General features: G+C 31.4%; 1 protein-coding gene across 2 annotated transcripts in view; it reads left to right on the top strand.

The window, feature by feature from the left end:
- The first annotated feature begins 2341 nt into the window (after positions 1 to 2341).
- The window catches only part of LOC147072240 (myrosinase 1-like), a 58757-nt gene continuing 38822 nt past the window's right edge, over positions 2342 to 22276 (top strand). The window contains exons 1-5 of one of the 2 annotated variants that reach the window (XM_085947585.1): positions 2342 to 2419; positions 8570 to 8670; positions 13848 to 14423; positions 15575 to 15669; positions 20213 to 20515. In XM_085947585.1, the coding sequence (XP_085803711.1) occupies positions 2361 to 2419; positions 8570 to 8670; positions 13848 to 14423; positions 15575 to 15669; positions 20213 to 20515 (1134 nt within the window). In that variant the 5' untranslated portion in view covers positions 2342 to 2360. Of the gene's footprint in view, positions 2420 to 4266; positions 5182 to 8569; positions 8671 to 13847; positions 14424 to 15574; positions 15670 to 20212; positions 20516 to 22276 lie in introns of those variants that run through there. The other variant, XM_085947586.1, reaches the window with a different exon arrangement.

The following is a 22276-nucleotide window of genomic DNA, read 5'->3' as shown; positions in this document are numbered from 1 at the left end:
GAGCCGTCAGACCTTGTGATACTTTCAGGGCGCATAACAGCCCTTTTGAATTGCTCAAGAATTTCTTGTACCTGGGCTTCTCTATTAATAGTGGGAGTAGCCTAGAAATCGAAATTAAAAGACGAATTGTGTTGGGCAACAAATGTCGCTTCGGTCTAATGAAGGAACAATGGGAGCTCTAACAATTTTCAGATGGTGGAGTCTGCCATTAAGAAATTTTGTAATATATATTATTATGTAACTATGCTATAAGTTCATGATTATAAACCAAAATACCTAAATATTTTCTTCATAAATATCAGATATGAAAACAATATAAAGCCACATTTAGACCAAGCAAGCGAATGTTTGTTCTTCCCCCACTCCAGCGAAATTCCTATGCTCGCTCAACAAAAAGCGTTTACGTCAAGATCTAAATGCGGCTTAAGAGAATTAATGCAAGAATAAGTAAAAATAATAATGTTACATCGGTACATTATGTTAGCTAGCCATATTGTTTTAAATTATAAAATATCGTTCAACATTACATAATTATATTATCGTTATTATTCACACATACTATTTTATGTTGTTATACATATCGAGATTATTATTTGAAGATCAGTGATCGAGAGACTTGTCACTGGCGAGCATAAAAAGATACGTACTCACACACATGCAATACCTACACGTGCATTTTAACTGTATGGCGGAAATATGAGCCGATGGGATAACCAGAATTATCCCAGTCAGTGCTGCCAACTGTCGTTGACAAAAACATGGCAGACAGGGTACGAAAACAAGCTATTTCGCAGGAAAAAATGCTAGATTTTGAGAAAATAAAATTTCATTACCCTTTGTTGCTGACCGAAAAAAAAGTGCAAAAATTGAAAAAATGGGTATATCTACATGTAAAAATCACACCACATTTTCCCAGAAACTCATTTTAAAATTGACAAAAATAATTAATTAAGCTAACAACCTACGATAAGTAATAGTTAGGTACCTACCTAATACTAAAGAGTGGAATCCCCTATAATCGTCAATCCGATGCCACATGCCTAAGCACACATTAAATTATAATATCTGATACCAATGTATCGTCACTATAACGCCAAGAATGCTCTTATTGTTTCATTGCCTTGGTTTATTTCTCAGGTACCAACCTATTTTCATTAATTATCTGAATAAACTAAATATCTAGCTTATTTTCAGCACATTTAAAGTTGTTGAAGGCATCAAAAAGGTTGTTTGCAAGCTAGATGCCTATCGAAAAATGCTAGAACTGGCAAGAAAAATACTAAGTTGGCAACGCTGATACCAGTATGCTATAAATGTGAGAGAGATGCCGCCTACCTAATTTATTTTATAATAACCAACACTAAAAAAATACACAGACTGGGAGTAAAAGTTTTTTATTTGATTACATACAAAAATTTGTAGCTAGTATGTCAGGTAGAATATTAAATTAATTATTTATTTTATATGAAATGTGTAAATAAGTATTATAAAGTATAGAACATTTATTTTACATTAACGATGATTTCCAGTATTATTTTCCATATATCTGGGGGCGGGGTTCATCCCTATTGGGTTCGACAAGGTTGTAGCGGCAGGAAGAAGAATATATTTTTCGTTTGCATGCACTTTCATGGGTGTTCGACATAAGGTGAGTTACACAAACAACACACAACGCACTCCACTGTCACCATGTAAATGTTAAGCTTAGTCATTATCAGGAGTCAAAATTAATATTATCCTAATTGGCAGACTTACAGGATGTATGACATAAATGCACTATTACTTTTTTATTTAAAATTACAACTAGCATTTATTTTAATCTGTATAGAAATGGTTAGGCGGCAGGAGTGATACCTATTTGTGTTCATTATTGACCATGGTGTTTATATTTTTATTTAGCATTTACATATTATTTCAGGTCAAGGAAGTGCTGAACTCCGAATAAATTATAAATTAATCTTGATAGTAAATTTTGACATTTTAAACTGGTGATATATTTTTTCTTGCAGAAAAATGGAAGATTGTATTTTATATAAGGAGAGAAGAAAGTAGACTAAATATATTAGCGAACCTTGTCATTTACATAACTATATTTAAATGTGTGAAAGAGATGATATTATTATATATTGTAAACATAAATATTGTTCCACTGATTGGTGGTAAATGTTACGTTGGTTTCTTTCTAGTGGTTTAAAAAAATAAAGTACTGAGTAATTACTTGTTCAACATATCTTTATCTTCAATAGTTTTATAATTAATTACATACCTACTCTTATCAATCTTAAACTAAAAACGTTACTTATTGTGATAATAAATATTATTTAATAAAGCCATCAGTAGCATTTCAGCACTCGTTCATAATGGCTATTCGACTGTGCTTTCTTTTGCAATTTTTGATTGTGATCTTTTCAATATCCAGGTAAATAGGATTTAATTATTTGTTGACAGAGGAATACTAATAGTGTTATAATACATACATATTGTGAAAATACTTTAATTTACATTCTGCTAGTTCCTACATTAAAAACTATATTGAATTTATATTTGTAGATAATAGGTATTTTTGCAAGACATATATACCTACAATTTTATTGTAAAACTTCGTTTTAAAAATCATTCAATTTTTAAATTATTAAATGACTGCAATTCATGCATTCAACTGTTTCAATTTGGTTTCAATAATAATTTTAAATTAGTTTTAATTTAACACTTTGAAATATTTGAAACGGTGATTACGCGATTATGTGCAAGCATTTTTTTTTAAACGGACCAAGAAAAGAATTAATTCATTCAAACTTTAGCATCGGTTTCTAACGTTTTTCGTGCCACTACCCCTTTTGTAGTAGTCAAGTACCCTGCAACCCCTTGCTATATTAACATAAAAAGGCATTTTTAATAGAGTGAGAAAATGAATTTAAACATGATCATAAAATAAAACTTTACATATTGTGGATTATCATTTTATTATTATCAATCATCATAAAATCTTTTCTCACTTTATCTGTTTGCATGTGAATTAGCAATCATCACATGTCATTTTCTTTCATGTTTATACAATTTATTCATTTAGCTTATCAATGGTTTGGAAACAAAGTTTTGCTAATTCTACAATATTGAGACATTTATATGGACAGCTGCTTCGGACTATGAACCCATCCGTAGAATATGAGAATCAGTTGAAACGAAGAAGATAAGAAGGAAAACATATTTGTATGAGGTTAAATTATTTATTAACGGTAAGATAGGGTAAAATTTTGATGTATGGTACAATATTAATACATAATCATCGGAAGTCGGTCCACTGCCTGATGAAGGCCTCCACTATTTCATTTTATTTCCCAGAGTCTTTAGTAGATATTTTTGGTGAACATAATCGGTTTGATGATCTACTAGGTTTAAACTTTGGTAGTGGTGTTATTTTAATAAATTCGATTAGGATATTCTTATTCGATTATGGCCACACTGTGATTTGAAGTTTACTTTTGTTTTATCTTTATACCTATTATACTTTTAAAAACATAATAAATAACTTCGTGTATATTGTTTTCACGTGTACCAATTCATTTTTTTTTTAAATGATGTAGTATTTTAATAATTGTATAGATAAAAGTAGTAGGTAACTATAAACAATCTCAAGTATTTTTTAAATAATAATGTTAACCAGCCATATTATGTACATAATAATATTATACCTACTTTTTTAGTATTCTACCTAATTCCGTTAAATGCACTGATTTAGATTCGTTATTGTGTTAATTGATACTTACAACGGTATTGAAAGAGTTCATAGAACATGCCATATCTCCAACCCATGGGTCGCAAGGTGATTTCTCGTAAATTCTAATGAAAAGTAACATTGCCATATACTTTTCTTGCAAATTTGTTCCGTAGTAGGAATACTTACCTCACCTACCAGCTGCACCTAGCGAACAAATACGAAGCTTGCATTTTTTTTGAAAATTTACATTTTAAAGTGTTTTAATTATTAAATACGTAAGTAAGCATATAAAAATAAAAAGAAAAATATTTTTTATTTAAAATCAAAGATAACATTACAATTTAAAAAAATGTTACAAAATGTAAATTCATCACATTTGAGCAATTTTTATAAAAATCGATGTTGTTTTAAATAAATATAAAAACCTTAAATCTATGAATATAATAAAAATATTTTCTGATTGGGACACGAACTTCTTTTAATTATAAAGATTTTAATATTATCAAACCTTGCATAATTGTATATATTCAATATTGAAAAGAAAAACCAATCTTCTTTGCTGAAAAACACAATAAATATTATGAACTACCGTAATTTTTGATGTCGACAGAAAAGTTTAGGTTCTGGGAAATTTTATTAAAAATCTTATTTGACAATTTCTTCTATGCTTCATTGTCCATTGGTTTCTCGTGAGGATTTCCATGTTTCCATGTTTTTCCCACTGAACTTAGGTCGTCGAAAGGAGATTTTTTGGAGAATTAGGAGAATTATTTTCAGAGCATAAGCCGTTAAACGTTTTAGATAATCTATTTATATAATTTAGAAGCCTTAATTTCCTTTATATTTATTTTAAATATTTGATGACTGCATAAAGTATTTTTATTACATAAAATAGTATTCTTAAAAACCACTCGATCCAAAGAGATTGGACTCCTCTTCTCTTTCTTCTCTTTGTCTTTCAATCTCTTTGACTCGATCTAATGTTTTAGAATATAGTCATATTTCAGTACATCCATGTGCAGTGGTGTTAAGATTTATTAATTTTTAAACGCATTTACAAAACCATTGGTAAAATTTATGTTGACATTATTAAAGTGAAATATTTACGATAAAAAATCATATTTATAATCTCTGTGATCCCAAATTTGACGAGAATTATGTATTATATTATCTATGATTGTGAGTTGGGTAATTGGGTAATACTGTACACAGTTTTGACATAAATAAAAAACAAAATGTTGAAACGTTCTCCAATTTTGAAACTGGTTATTCGGCCGTTTTATTCAGAAAATTACGTGTTTTATTAATTTGGTAATATTATTTCTTAAATGATGTCGTGAAGTGAAGACATAATATATCTTTGTACCGATGGATGATTCTGTATTAAAATAAGTGAAACTTCAAGAAATATAAATGCAAATGAAGGGCCGATATTTTATTTTGATTGTTATTTTGTTATGCGGGTAAGAACTACAAACTTGTCTAATTTATTACAACAATATCAAATATGTCTTGTGATTCGATATTCAGAGTGTTCATGGCAATCTTATCGAAACTAATATATTGTGACATGTACCTAACTGTATGCTTTTCGTCCGAAGTAACTAACCAATACTGTATAAAAGTAAAAGTTATGCGCTGACATTTGGGTTAAAACCTAAAAAACAAAGTGTTCTGTTTAATTCAACAATAAATACACAGCTATAACAAACCTTTCTCCGCCATAGGGCAGAGGTTGTATTAACAGACTTTTTTGTACGAGATATGGATGTTAGCCACTTTCTCAAGCCATTAAGTTCATACTTTGGATCCAAATAAACATGTGAATTTTCCAACCCGGGATCCACGTAATTATACGCCGAAAAGTTACCGCACGGCTATCGTGGGCGTGATCATATATTTTATCGATTAGATTACACAATGTGAAATAATATCTTAAAATAAATTAGCAGTGGGTATGTGCCAATCTTGATTAAATTTATCAGTGAGAGATTATCATCGGAAATTTAGACTGTAGCGATTAGGGATTGTTTCAATCCAACAAATTCAATACAAAAACCGGTATGTACGATTACTATTTTACCGCCTATATTTATACTACCAATAAAACACAAGAATTTTAACGTTTCGTTCAATACTGTTCTTGATTCAGAATTTGCTGTGTATTCGCAAAATATTTTCTTGGTACAATAATTTAATGGACTTAATGGGTTTAATGTTTTCAGGACTCAATTGAAACTTTCCATTCAGAATCAGTTTTGAGACATAGTTTTTATGAATTGAACTGCCAATCGACTTTTTGTTTCATCATAATCATTTGGCACTACATAAGTAGGTATCTGTTTTTAAAATGAAAATACCGAACGAATTTAAAAATAAACGATCCCCTTTGAGTCTAATATTTTTCTGTACCCCCATGATAATTAGATAATCGGAGAAAAAAATTAAACTGCAGTTATTTTATAATAAAACATATATGTATTATGAATTAAACAGTAGTTAAGTACGCGTTATTTTTTTTTTAGTAAATTGACATTTATTTTATTTATTGTGATCTTTGTGACTGACAAACTAGCAAGTTTTTAAAAATCGCCTCTATAAATAGAAGAATAATATCTCAACTAAATCCAGATTCAACAATAGGTATAAGATGTGGGAAATGCAGTAAAATCGTCCTCTTCCAGAGCTGTGGAAATGTACTCACCATTTCACTAAATACGTATCCTCAACTTTATTGTTTTATGTACTTATGTCTAACTTGAGCTCTCATTTTGGAATTCTATGAAACCATTATTTTAATTTAATTTCAGCATTAATTACATTCACACCAAATGACCATTTTACTCAATTTGGGATAATCATGTCTACCATAATATTACTGAACCGAGTTTGCATATTATTATCCTCATTAAGTTATTTCAAATAATGCTTAATATACACAAAAGATCACCATCTGCTACTTTAATGTCAATTAACAGGGAACATAATAGTACTTATCATTATCAAAATATGTACCGTGAAAAATGGTACTATTGATTTTATATAAATATAATATTTTGTGAATTCATATTTCTGTATTAACTTACTGAATATAATCGTTTTTCATTTATATTCTGTGACCCCCAACATTTTTGGCCGGGCACATGCATGAGAAACACTGACCTTTACCAAAAAACTTTACAATCTTGACACAACATGTTACTATGTAACTGCGCCTCCCCCCTTAAATAATAGACATCTTTTTGAATAGTCAAAAATGTACTTATACAGAAATGAAAAAAAAAGATATAAATAATTACAAGATAAAAAGAACTTTTTATATACTACAACGTTTTTAAATTTTCTGTTTAATCATATAAACTTGACTTGACTAGCTTAAACGATCAAAAAATTTGTACTTGATAAAAATACTGAATTATGAAATGTCATTTCATATTGATTTCCGTGGTAAAGCAGGTATATATTAATAATTTAGTTGCTAGGACCCCCTAGCAACCAATAATGGTATCGAAATAACTTTTCATGCAAAACAGAATTAACAGAAAATGAATTAAATTCTACTAGCTAGTCGGGAAGTTAGTTAAAAATCGATTGCAAGATTTGTACCGGACAAACAACCACCGGATAAATAAGAATACGAGCTAAGAAAAACGTTGTAAAATAAACAAGGTTGTTATATTATATTCATAGTTTCCATATCTTCAGACAGGTTTGCAAACAACCTTTTATAGGATTTTTTTTTGTGTAGTTTATAACTAGCGGCCGTTTTATAAACTATGCATTTGCAAACTGCAAACCTGTGGCTACATTAATTGTGTTAAACTTTTCGCGTCTCCCAGTTTGGAAATCGCTGTTGTATGTTAATATCAACAGTCGTGTGGTAACGACGCATCATATCAATTTTGAAAATATTGAGTTCTCCGAGAAAAGTGAGATTGGCTTCTTTACACGTTATAATATATTTTTCCCCCTGTAACTGTGTGTTTAATAAAATGAGTTTATTCAAATATATCATACAGATAAAAGATATTAAATAGCAATATTCGACTTGTCTATGTTTACGAGAAATAATTAATTTTCGTACCTACAATGTATTCTGTCTCATGACAAATAATGTATTTTAGCTTAAACTTTTCAGGGAACATTTCATAATCAAATTTACTATTGCTTTTATTTAAATATAATATTTTTATGAATTCATATTTTAGTAATAATTGAATGTTTTAGTTTTAGTTAGGAATAGTTTTCGTTGGTTTCAAATTAGTTTAATTTTATTCTGACTGTGGCATCCCAAGAGTTGATTTTTGGTATGTGGCCCACTTGGGATGTTCTATGGACCACAATAAGATCACATGGCCCTCGGTTGAGAAACACTAAATAAAAAATCACCGAACCTATATTTCTTTACATACGTTCGAAAATTTTGTACTAATGGATTTTTTCCAATCTTGTGATCTCGAAAGTTATGAAAGTATTGGGTTTTCCTGAAATTTTACATATTTTTTCTTTATAAACCGTTTTATAAAATAACATTTGAACAGAGCATTTTTTCAATTCAATGTTCATAAAAAACTAATGGAATCCCGGGATTCAACCACTTTCATTACCGGGATTCTGGGACTGAAAACTCTAGTGATAGTATTGAATTATTAATGTTTACCACGCAAGTAATTTTGTTATCGTTGGTGGATTCCACTGAATTTTCTTTTCTTTATTGTTTATTAAGGCATTTAAAATCTTTAAAAATCACTCACTTTTAACTTAGACATCTGTAACAATGGTGTTAACCGCATGGGTAAATAAATATATGTACTTAATAAAATATTCATCCATTAAATATATTTTTTGAAGATGGTGCGATGCTCGAGTAAGCCAGTACGCTTTCCCTGAAACAATAAAATTTGGAGTGGCGACTTCGTCTATCCAAGTGGAAGGCGCCTGGAATGAGAGCGGTAAGGAAAATAATACACGCACTATTTTAATAAAATGAAATCGAATAGAAAAACATAATGTATATATTATATATGATCAGTGACATCCAGCGCTCGAAATGGAAAAGTTTACGAACCGGAGCGCTCGACATTTTTTCTAAAGATATTTACATTGTCATTAAATCGTATGTGTATTTTATAAAAATAAGTGTCAGATTTTTTATTATATGGCCTATCTAGCTCAGACGGTCAACATATTTTTTCCACGAGACGGAGCGATAATTTTACAAATTTCGCGAGCCGGAACGGCGCTCCGTTGCGTTCCGTTCCATTTTGAGCCCTGGTGACATCCCGTGGGGATAGGCAGGTCATGCGTTACACGGTCAGGCGGCGAATGAAAAACGAATAAAAATATTACAACTTTTGATAGCAGCGGCGGTTTTTTATGAAGCAGGCGATGCGATTGCTTCATTACAAAGTACCTATCGACAATAAATGATTGAAGTATAAAACATTTTGAAAACATAACTATTATTTTATTGTAATACCCATTTTGATAATATATTGTTATGGCAATTCATCAAACACGCCATTTTTTTTTACAAGACTGTCTCGAAATCATTCAGACCCCCACTTACTTAAAACTAGTGATTGCAATACCGAATGAATATATTATCAATACCGATATTTCGGTATTTCTTATTCGTATTCGTCAAAACATACTTATCAATAAACATAACTAATAAAATCTATGTGAAACACTATTTTATAGCAACCTAATGTACCTACCTACATTTATTATGTTGACTTTGTAAATATTTATAGATCATAATATTTTAGAACTGCTAATTTTTACAAATAAGTCCAGGTACAGAAAAATCTCTCTAAAATTCAACGTTTGTTGGATGTACTTTCGATCAATAGTAAAGTTATAGAATAATTGGGAATATTTGCCACGAATGTTTTCTTTTTCGAAATAATGTTAATTCATCTCGACAATTCTATATTTGAAGGATTTTGTTTTGATGTTATTTAACTTTTATTCGTTTCAGTCAATAAATATATTTGCATTTTGGCAGCATAAAACTTGTAGACATATTTATTTATAAATGTTATAAAATACATTAAATTAATTTTTGAACAACATATATGTACGGGTATAGTTTGGTACGTACTGAAAATACCGGTATTTTGGATTTTTGAAATCGGTATTACGGTATCGATAAATAATTGAATACCGGTGTTGTAGTCCCTACTTAAAACCACCATTGTTTGAGAGCAGGTGTTGTGGCACTGTGTTATAATAATTATCAGCGTGTTTGCCAATTTAAGATTTTTGATATATTTGTCTTTTTAAGATAACCGAAAATAAACAATGAAATTGGTAAGTAGGTACTATGTAGGTACCAAATAAATTTGCTGACAATTTGTAACTAAAAAGTAAACAGAACTCCATTCAAGTCTGCTGACGTCGCTGCATAGTGTATAACTGTATATTGTAGTATTTAAGTACATATTCCAATGCGCTATTTATACCGATTCGATTCTTTTCTGTTCTTAGGTATGAGAATTAAAAATTAAATATATCTTATTTAATTATCGTAGGTTAATATCTTATCGATTCAATGGTTGAATTAAGAAAATATTTTCTGATTTGAAATTTAATACGACGAGCTAAGGTACAAAGCCACGTGCGTAGCTATATTAATAATGTATAGACCTACATAAATACAATACGATTGTGTTTTTATATCGATAAAATTTAATACTATTATCTAGTAATACATCGGTACATACTGAAGTAAAAACTTATTTTTTGTCAGCTGCTGTCGTCACTGTGATTTAAAAAAATGTTGTAAGTACTTAAATAAATATTTACAAAAATTATTCGAATACGTCACACCACATTGTAAGGGATTGTGAAAGTCATATTACAATATTTATGATTTTTTTAAAATAAATCAGTCTCTTTGAATGGTTCCTCAGATGATAGGTATGTTGTGTATAAATATAGGACCTATGTTGCAATAATAAAGATTCATACAACTTTGTAATAATCTGTGTACTGATCATTACCATGATTAAATTAGGTAGGTTGGTACACGTTGAGTTTTCATAATCATTAATCACAATATTCATAATTCATCAGATTTAACTGCTATCACGACTGATTTATTATTAATAGTTAGTTACATATAAGATAATAGGTAATAACAAACAATTAACTATGCAAACAAGCCTTCAAAGATTTTATTACAATTTATAATACCTACTACTAATAACCATGACTTCATGAAAAGCGTTAAAAAATCTCTAAACATCGACTTCTTATTGCAATAAATTTCAAAAACTACTTTAAAAGTTGACAACAATTTAGATGCAAATGGACAAATTATACATAAACACGTTTTTGTATTGAGATTAACTTTAATTCATCAAAAAACATAATTATCGATATTCAAATAAAGTAATAAAATCCGTGTGTTTATTGTACTGTAGATCAGTGCTCCGCAACCTTTTCTCACCCACGGCACACTAAAAGTCTTCCCAGAATTCCGCAGCACACCACACATGTATGCACAAAAATGTGTACACCAAAACATGGACACCAGGCCAGAGTCTTCGGTGCCTCCCCTACATATCGCTAAGGTTAAAGACAGTGTGATACTTTAAAATAGCGTTTTTCAAATGAGATTTGAGGTAAAATAATCGTATTGATTCCATGTTTAGCGATCTTTTGTATTCATTAATACATCCGATGTATCATACATCCACTTGAATTATGGTTAGTTGTCGGGTTTTTTGCTATTTTTTGCTAATAGAGCAAATTTGTAAATTGTGTTTATCTCACATATCTGTTGTGATCCCAAATCCACCTTGTGGGGGACATACACCAAAATTACATTACATACTTATTTGATAAATAATTAAATATGCATAACACACGACGAAGAATCAAATGTACATATTCCCATGTATTTTTATTATCAATAAAATACCTGAGCTTGTTTCAATGAACGTACAAGTTTTTAGCATTACTTACTTAGTTTGGTAGCCTTGTTAGAAATACGAGGATATTCTTTATTAACCGAAATCCAGAAAATAGCATAAGCGCTTCTATAGAATTTTCGACATTGGTTGCAAAAGGGTTTCGAATCCAGTCGTATTGATTGTATCGTCACTGTTCTGGCAGAAGACACTAATTCTAAAAAATGTCATATTGAGTTAGTTATACAAAAATGTTCCTTATTTCAAACTTTGCCGTCTGGAAACCTTTTTAATAAATAAACAGTCTTTATTTTAAAGTCATCCTTTTTACGATTACTTAATAAACTCACATGATAGACCATTTCAAACATTTTAACAACTTCAAAGTCAAATTACTCAAAACTAGTATTCTCCAGTTAGTGTGTTCTGCCAGAACAGAGACGGTATGAAAGTAACGATGAAATTTCTTTTGAAGCAAAGTTAAATTTAATGTTTTTGAGACGGATCCAAAATTAATTGCTTGTTTTCACTGGTTGTCTGGTAGGTCATTTGGTACATTTTGTAGATATCCTTGTCTGAAACCCTTCTTGTTTATCAGATCACGTCAAAATATTTTAATATGACCTTGCATTGTTTTATAAAGTTCATGCATGTGCTCAAATGTATTTATTACCAGCCATGTAAGCAAATTTGGACATTAAGTATTGTATAATATACAAAATTATTTGCGTTTTTTTTGAAGCAATGCTCCGCGGCACACCAGTGTGCCGCGACACACCGGTTGCGGAGCACTGCTGTAGATGAATAATAAGCATTAAAATTTTTATTCACAAGTGGGTAGTAGGTAGTGTAGATACTGTTGACAAAATGGATTGGATGAGATGTACCTGCATAAAATTCACCCAAGCTACTTACATTCACGAACATAAGTAAAAGTATCGTATGTTTTTTATGAAAAAGGATAAATTGTAACATGGATAATCTGACCCATCGTCCATTATACACTATATTTTTATAATTGTATCCACAGTATATTATATGATATAGGTAGGTACGAAATATGGATATCTAGGAATTAATTTCTTTCTTCAACCAATTTAACATCCGATCATATCGATTGGATTCATAAAACCTTCTTTGCTTCGATTTAGATATTTTACAATTATTAGTTCATAGTTTTCACATATTATTAAGATGTCATTGAATGGAATAACTAACTACTTTTGGCGGAGAGTAGACATTTCTTCTGAATTAAGTAGGTACAATTAGTTCAGATTAATAATCGCGGATACGCACGTAAGCTGCCGAAAATTGTTAATACATATAATAATAGAGGTGTACATAATATCAATGAGAGCTGATGATTGGGGGTGATATTACCCGAGGCGTAGCAGGGTGTTTTTGCACCCGGGGCAGTTACAAAAAATCCGCCCCTTACGTGATACAAAACTTGTAGGTGGCATATGCATACATTTTATCTATAGATCTTCATTTTATCTATCAAAAAATGTTGAATTTACCTGTGTCTGTTTAACATTAGCAAATTTAAATAATACGGATTAAATAGCTAGTAATATGTTTTTTTTATTTTGTTATAAACTGATCCTTGAGTTTTGTGTTAGTATATAAAGCATAGCTCTCTTCATGTACTTACTGACAAGTGAAATATAAATAGACAACACTGATAAATAATCAAAAAAAAATAATCGAAAATGTAATAAGAAAGAGGCCAGCCATTTTTTTAAAACAGTAATACATACATTTTTATCGAAATCATAAGTAGAATCGTTCTATTCACAATTTGGTCATTTCAGGATTATATTATTTTCTTTTCACTACTTCTGCTTTCTACTCCTAAAATTTCCGACGATCTGGAACATTGCACTGATGTTTGATGAACAATAATTTAATGTCTATAAAAGCATGTACAGGGTGGAATCCTTATATTGGAGAAGTGCTCACCATTATTAGCTGCGTCCCTTTCTATTGATGTCGATTTCACTAAGAACAATGATCTGATATATTATATTTATTTTTATTAGAATTTTTTTTTTTTTACTTAAACAATAAAATGTGCGGATTTTGAAAAAAATGTTAGCAATAATTTAAAATATTGGTAGGTACTAAATTAAATTTTACAACGAAACTCCACGCATTTTTAAAGATGAACTAATATTGACAATATTGATTATAAAAATTTTTGTTTTCAGATAAAGCTGAAAGCATGTGGGATTACGAAGTTCATACACGGCCGGAAGTTGTTCGCGACCACAGCACGGCGGATGTAGCTGCGGATTCCTATCATCGGTACAAAGAAGATGTAAAATTAGTCTACGATATGGGGCTTGACATTTATCGTTTCTCCATTTCATGGTCGAGATTATTCCCAACTGGATATGACAATATAATAAGCAAAGACGGAGTAGATTACTATAACAATTTAATTAACGAAGTGTTAAAATATAACATAACTCCGATGGTGTCAATATATCATTGGGAGTTGCCACAAACATTACAAGAACTCGGAGGGTGGACAAATCCGATGATCGTCAATTATTTTGAAGATTTTTCGAGAGTCGTCTTCAAATTGTTCGGAGACCGTGTTAAAATGTGGATAACTTTGAATGAGCCTCACCAGACTTGTCATTTTGGATACGGAGGCGCTATTATGGCACCACTTCTGAACTCTCCAGGAATTGGCGAATACCTATGTGCCCACAATCATATTTTGGCTCATGCCAGAGTCTACCATTTGTATGACGATGAATTCCGGAAAACACAAAATGGTTAGAGACATTAAAATATATTTGAATAATTCTTATCTGAGCTAACGCTGGAAATCAATGGAAATTGTTGCATTTAATGTTTCAGAAACAATAGTTTCCAATTTCCAGTTGCCACAGGTAGGTAGCTGCTTGCTTCTAGAAATAACTTTCTATCAGTTAGGGCGCCTGACAACATTTAATATATATTATTACATATATTATGTATATTGAATCAAATTATTTGAAAGTCATTTTATATTGCTTTTGTGTTACAATCATATACCAGTTCTGTATATTTACAAAATGAAGCACAATTAATTAAAATATTATGATGAACAATTACAAAAAACTGCAAATAACCGTACATAATAATTGAATATGTGTATTAATTAAGGCGCTAAGTACCAAAAACATAAAAACTGACATTTTTATAGAAAAATGTTCTACATACCAACGCCAATAACTTCAACTATAGTCTAAGTGCCTCAAGCAAGTCAAAAAATACAGCAAAATAATTAAACCTGTCGACGTTGTAAGTCCGTTGGCGTGTTTTATTTATAATGGTGTATGTAGCACTGCAGTGGTCAACGGCATACAATATAAAATAACTGACGATGGTGTGTTGACACTTGCGAGTTCTTAATACCTAAAATTATAGAAGCTGCCGTGATTGATTCACACTGTAAAACTACATTTTTCAAAAGGTCTGCTTCATGAAATTTTACTGCAATGACTCGGTATTTTGTAACTACAGGTAACACTACTTTTTGGTACTTAGAGCCTTATTTAATACACGTATTCAATGTATTACGTACACTATAACGAAAGGTCAAAATAAGCCGCTGACTTTGAATAATAACATATTAATTTTTATATGGCTACTAATTTCACTACACTCTAAACGTTCTGGAATAGCCAAAAGTGTTCTCATAAGCTAGCTTTTTTATTATTATGAGTACCTAGGTATTTTAAAACATTCGCATTTCAAGTGGTGTACCGCTGTTCTAATTGTAGGTGTTATCTAAAGAAGTATGTAGGTAGCGAAAGCACCTACCATGTTTAGTCGATTTCTGGGATTAATCAGTGACATCGTAGTAGATAAAAAATACAATAGTATTGTATATAAGCAACTGCTAATTTTTAAGTATACATGTTATTGTTTTTGATTCCAGGAACTATTGGGATAACAATGGATACATACTGGGGAGAACCAATGTCAAACTCTACTGACGATATTCTTTCCTCTGAAATATACATGCAAATGCACGTAAGTGTTATCTGATATTATCATGCATTAGATGTGTTCTATAGGTAGGAGAGTATTAATTATACAGATGCAAATGCACGTAAGTGTTATCTGATATTATCATGCATTAGATGTGTTCTATAGGTAGGAGAGTATTAATTATACAGATGTAAATATACAAATCTGCTGTATTACAACTGAGTGCTTTAGTGAAAACAATTATATGACCAATATTTAACATTACATTAATTTTATTATATATGAGAAGTCGAGACTTAAAGTAGTAAGTACATATGAACAGTTTTAAAATCATCTATGATAACGTTGTGTAGGTACGAAATAAAATATTTACACTGTTTTGCTGTATATATAAAAAACTGGTCTCAAGAACTTTGAAGTAGATTTAATCAATCTGGTCACGTGTGCACTTAGATTCCTTTAATTTCAGCTCCTCGTATGGATTCAAGTCACTTATCTTATATGAAACTAACTTAAGGTGTAAGGGATGCTTAACCAAAAGGTCGTAATGTTATTTTGATGAAAATGAGTAATTTATTGGATTATATTGTTAGAAGTTTATTTTTAGTGTCTTAAAAGTGCGTCATCAACAGTTATTCCGTGACGAAGCTACAACTATATTGTGGTAGGGTTAGGGTCGTTAGTGAAAATTATTTAATGAAATAAATACAATTCTTATTTTTAAATGTTTTTCTGTAATGTTGCATATTTTCACCAATATCCGTTTGGCTTAGCGGTTTCGATATAATATTACATAAAAAAATATATTAGTATCTGTATCAATTGCCACAATAAACGCAAAAAATTCGATTGGCTATTAAGGATGTGGATTTCCTGCATAATATATTACATATTATAGGTACTTTGGAAGTTTTCCAATCATTTATAAAAATTCAATTGTTATCGTTATGTTATAGGTACTAGAGTTACCTTACCATTTCCTTAATAGTATTATGGTATGCATACTAGTGGTTTATAGATTATTAATGAGGTTAATTAATTAATAAATATTGTTAAAGTTAACCGTAACTGGGCAGGAAATGAAATCAATGATAACTCAATCGAAGAAGGTCAATTTGGAAAATTCCGAACTATTTAATTGTGTGAGTAAGCATTACAATGTTCAACAATACAGGTGTTCAAATCTTTTCTTTTTATTGTGCCCTGAAAACTAGAAAACATATTTAAAAAAATCTTTGAATCCTTATTTTCCGTTCCACGTTGTGTTTTGAGCGATATTCGGTTTTTATTACAGCTACTGCTGAAAACTCAGTAGGTACCACATAAATAAGTTTTATTTTTACTATCACGAGACAGCTCAATCAAATTCATCTCATCTACATAGATTTAGTCAAATCTTTATGTTATTGTGACCGTATGTACCTACAGCAGTGTAGTGTATTAACTTAGATTTTTTTGAATAATAATTATGCTGCAGCGCACCAATACGCTTAGGTTCACTTTTTAAACATCTTTGCTGTATACATAATTTGAAAATACCTCAGATATTAAATGCTGATTAGAAAAAATCTTTAAAAAATACGACACCCAGCGGGACTCGAACTCCATCCATCCACTGGATTCGCGCCGATGTGCTTTACCAATTGGGCTAACATTTCAAATTATGTTATATGTCCAGTAAAGAAAGTAACATTTTCAAATATTTGAATTATTCGTTGAATACAAAAATAGTTTATCTTTGCTGTAAATAAGGGCACGCCGAATAACAAAATGAATCATGGCGCCGTGATTGCCATTATAATGTTGTCCCAAAAAAAAAATAGCGACATTCACAAACAAAATAATTTTCAAGATAGTTAAATACGAAACCGCGTAATATTTTTGTATAACGCACAACTTATAAGAAAAATGATTATTCCCTTTAATTTCCTAGAATTCACAGAGAATTCACAAATTGATAATAGTTTTTTTTAAATTATAAATTTAATTTGAATACCGGATGAATTACCCCATAAAGTTTCAATAAGTTCAATAAATTGTGATGCTAACTAAAACCTTTTGTAGGCTTTGATTTCCATTAATGATTATCTCTATGCTATCAATTGGGATGAATGTACTTGAGAATGTGGCCGAATTTCCAGTTACCAGTTAGTTATTCGATAAACTACTTTTTTAATGTCATGCTTTAGGTATCATGATATCTGGTATCGCCATCAGTTCCGCCCCAAGGCACTCACTCAGCCGCCTACGTGGAAAATCCCAAAAATCCGCCTCCAAACCATAAGAAAACCCAATATTAACATTTTAAATTACGATGGAAGATCTTCGATCTTTAAACAACTATTCTGTGTAGGTATATACAAAATACAGATATTTTTTATAAATTAAGCTTGACCTTAGATTAATTCATATGAATAAACGAAATTGTACAAGCATAAGTAGGAATTGGGGACATGAATACGAATAAGTCGCAAAAAGCGTTATATTTAGATAACACATTTTTATTTTATATCTAAAGTCGCGTGCACGCAGAGTAAATTGAAGACATTTTTCGACAAAAGTGAAAGAATTTACGTAAGTATATCGATAAGACGTCTCGTGTCGACACTTCAAAGGAGTTTTGTTTTAGTTGTGCTTAAGAGCGTACATACGTGAAACGGCAAATCGAAATAAACTTTTTTTTCAGAGGACAGAAAAAACCATTAGTGATAACATATAAATAAATTAATAAACCATAGGTTAACTAATATTTGAATACAACGGTTTAGATTTCGATATTCAATTTTGTAGGTATATAAACCTCTTAAATCCGAAATGAACTTTTTTTCAGGGGACAGAAAAAACCATTAGTACAGAGAGAGAGAGAGAGAGAGAGAGAGAGAGAGAGAGAGAGAGAGAGAAATAATAACTATTTTTAGTTACAAGATGTAGTTCTAGGAAAGAAATACATACCTACATCGATATTTTTACTAGGTACATTGGTGGTTGGAATTTATGGTTTTTATTGTGGGGTGTATCAAAATCATTCAGGTGCACCAGGCATCCCTAAACCCGGCGTTGATTCCCGTCTGAACACATCGTAATGTTCGATATATTATTATGTTTATGAATTTGTTAATTTATTAACGGCACATGCGCCTTAAACAAACATTAAATTGAAATAATGTTTTCTATTCAGTATTAAATATCTAATTAATTTAATGTCTGCTTTAATGGATATACTATGGATTTTGGCTGAAATGTCGCAATGGACAATTTTACATTATGCGATAATCACATTCGGTAGGTGATGGGGTATGCAGTGACCGTATTCAAACGAATTGAATGTATACATTTGAATAGCAATGATTTTCTATGTGGAACGAAATTTCGGCCGCGTTGAGGCGCGTTGCCATTCGGAGAGATTAGTAGGCCTGTTCGCACGTCAATTTATTTTGTGATGTTGGACGAATATATTCTTAAATCGTGTAAAGATGACTTAAAATCGTTTCGCATGTACTTGAAAAAGAAAACATGTCAACGAATATACTATTATTATTACGAATATAATAATAAACATAACATAAAAAGGACGCGTGTTGAATTTTTATGATAAATTATATTTCGTTCGGTTCGCGTCATTTGCACCCGTGACCCGCAATCCGCGCATCGCCTAGTCCCGATCTTTTTAAACCATGCCTCAGCTGAGCTTAAGCAAGCCTTAAGTTTAAGTAAGCCTTCTTTTTATACTGGTGATAGTTGATAGATATCTATCACTATTTCAAATTCAATAATTTTTTTTTTTTTTTTTACATATTAGTGATTACAAATTATTAATTTAAGACGTTCACAACATGACATTTAGAAACAAAGAAATATTCCGATATTTTTGATAGAATACTATCGGTGGTAGCTATAATTTAGTATTAAGTATTTGATTTTCACTTATCAGTTTCTGATGATTTTCGAAAAATGGTCGGATTGGAGAATATTTCCTGAAAGACAGCTGTTACCAGCCGTGGTCTAAATCATAATATGTAAATGAAGAAATCGTAGTATTGGTTATACGGACGGGCGGGTCTGACACAAACAAGGACCCCTCCAAACGAACCCCCGCCATACCACACTCAATCTTAATCGAGCATATCACGAGGCCCTACGTTTTGATGTGAAGTATCAGCAGTTTTTTTACGCTTGGCAATGTCTCAGGAGCAGATACCTAAGACTAAGTTCGCCACGCACTGAAGTGTGCTGTCACTGAGACGGGCGGGTTTGCTCAACCGGGCATATGTCGTACAATGTTTGTTTATCTGAATCAGGAAACACAAAATAAGGGAAGTTGGTTATCTTCTAGGCAAGACCGTAAGAAGGTATAATAGTATCTACATAATATTATGTATTATATTTTGTCACATAAACAAAACGCACATTAAATATTGATAACATTTGGGAACTTTCCGGATGCTTTGTATTTATTATGTTTTATTGCCCAACAGTAATTACGTCATAAAAAAAATCTGGCTTCAAAATTTTGATGCATGGTAACCGGCTTGGCGTTTCTAACTAATTAATCTATTATGTACTTAATGTGAATGTTTTCTTGCAGTTGGGTATGTACAGTCATCCTATATTCACCACCTGCGGAGACTATCCTGAGATTGTCAAACGACTGATCGAAGACAAGAGTAAGCAGTTGGGCTACAGTCGCTCTCGCCTGCCGAGGTTCACAGCGGCTGAGATCGAATACGTGAAAGGTACTTCTGACTTCTTCGGACTCAACCATTACACCACGAAGATCGCGCGCAAGGCAACGGAGCCGCCCCAAGACATTCCGTCGCTCGAGTTCGATTCGGGGGTAGAAGAGTACACCGATCCTGAGTGGCCAACCACTCAGTCACCTTGGCATCGGGTGAGAAAACAAATACATGTCTTTATAAATATTTTTTTTCAACAAATATGTACATATTATGTAGGTCTTACACAGACAAGAATAGTCTAGCTAGAACCTAGGCCAGCGCATCTATTCTATACACGAGACTGCTTTAGGCCTTTACGGCAGCTAACTGGGGTAGGAAAGTATCGACATATTAACACTTATTGTAACAATTACAATAATTTAGCCGTTTGAACTGTCTATCTCAGTCTAACATTTATCACAGCCATGAGGGATGCTATTAAAATATAGCACTTATTATAGCAATTACAACTAACTTATTGTAATTATTACAATAAGTGCTAATACTTGGATACTTCCTACCCTACACTAGATAGCGGCCGAAAGCAATCTCGTGTATAGAATAGATAGGGGTGGAGACCCTTTCATATTAGAAGGTCACATTAGGTTCAGTATAGCCTAATATCGCCGCTTTCATGAAAATTCAATTATAATATAAAGTACGTATTATGTACCTACCTCAAGGCTGTTAAATATTTTGTAAAAATCGAGCTAGGTAGGTACTACACTCCTATACGAGCAAACCTATATTAGAAATGCTAAAAATATTCCTTACATTCGTTATCACAAATATTTTTTGGTACACCAACAAGTACAAGGGTTCACCACATTACACACAGTACAAATTTTGTCCTTTTTTAGATTAACATAAAATAATAGAAGATGAACAGACACATTGAATCGTATACAACAACACAGGTTCTCCGTCGCTGTCATAGGCTGATGATTTCATAACCTTTTAATCAGTAGGGTTAATTTATTGATTTTCTAATAATACATTGTTCGCGGACTGTACAGGGAACAAGTGTAACGGATAGTACGAGTAGTATACCTTCACTAGAGACAATAGTATTATTATTGTTTTAAAATGAAATATTATGTACATACCAAAAACTTCCGTACGTATTTACAAGATGCTATGCAATACCAGCGCTAGTGAAATTGCCGATACTGCGTGCTGGCATCGATGGACTTTCCCTTGTCAACCTCTCTAAAAATGAGAAATCAGAAGAAATCATTTACAAAAGGTTAAGTCGATAGAATCGCCTCGATCTTTCGCCTAACACCATAACATTTGTCCCAGAGAACTTACTATTAAGCCTGTCCCGCCTGTAAATGCATAGACAGATTTTCTTGCTGACGTATTATTATAAGCAAACTACTTTTTTTTTATTATGAAGCCATTTAACTTGTACACACTTATAAGTTTATCGCATAACTCTGGTAAAACCATTTTTAAAACGTCTGTGCCCATTACTCAATGCATCTTGTCCGAAGATAATAATTATTGCGTTACCATTAGATCGATAGGCAGCTAAGTAGTTAAACGTTATACCTACTAACCACAAAAGTTGATTTGCCTTGGCGGTCCACTGACCTGCTGCGGAAGGTATCTAAATTAGTGTAACGATATCAAAGGATATTATTAATAAGGCAACAGCCAATAAGTAATAAAAATTTACAATGTGTCTCGTTCCTCCTAGCGCGTAAATACACTAGTTCAGTTACTTGGGCGAGAGTTTTATATAATACTAAAATGATTGTTATCTATAACGTTTTCGTTATAGGTACTCATTTAATCATTTTCATACTGTTATAATAATATTTTTTTCCCTAAGAGCCATCGTACACGATATTCACAAGACGTTGCCTCAATTAGTAGGTAGGTACTATGTAGTCGCAGTCCAGATATTCGTAAATAAATTCCCTTGCATC

This window comes from Rhyacophila brunnea, unplaced genomic scaffold, assembly GCF_057557595.1.
Source record: "Rhyacophila brunnea isolate RB1 unplaced genomic scaffold, BYU_Rbru_1.0 scaffold_2, whole genome shotgun sequence".
NCBI lineage: Eukaryota > Metazoa > Arthropoda > Insecta > Trichoptera > Rhyacophilidae > Rhyacophila > Rhyacophila brunnea.
Note: the sequence above shows the minus strand (reverse complement) of the source record. Positions and strands in the feature narration are given on the sequence as shown.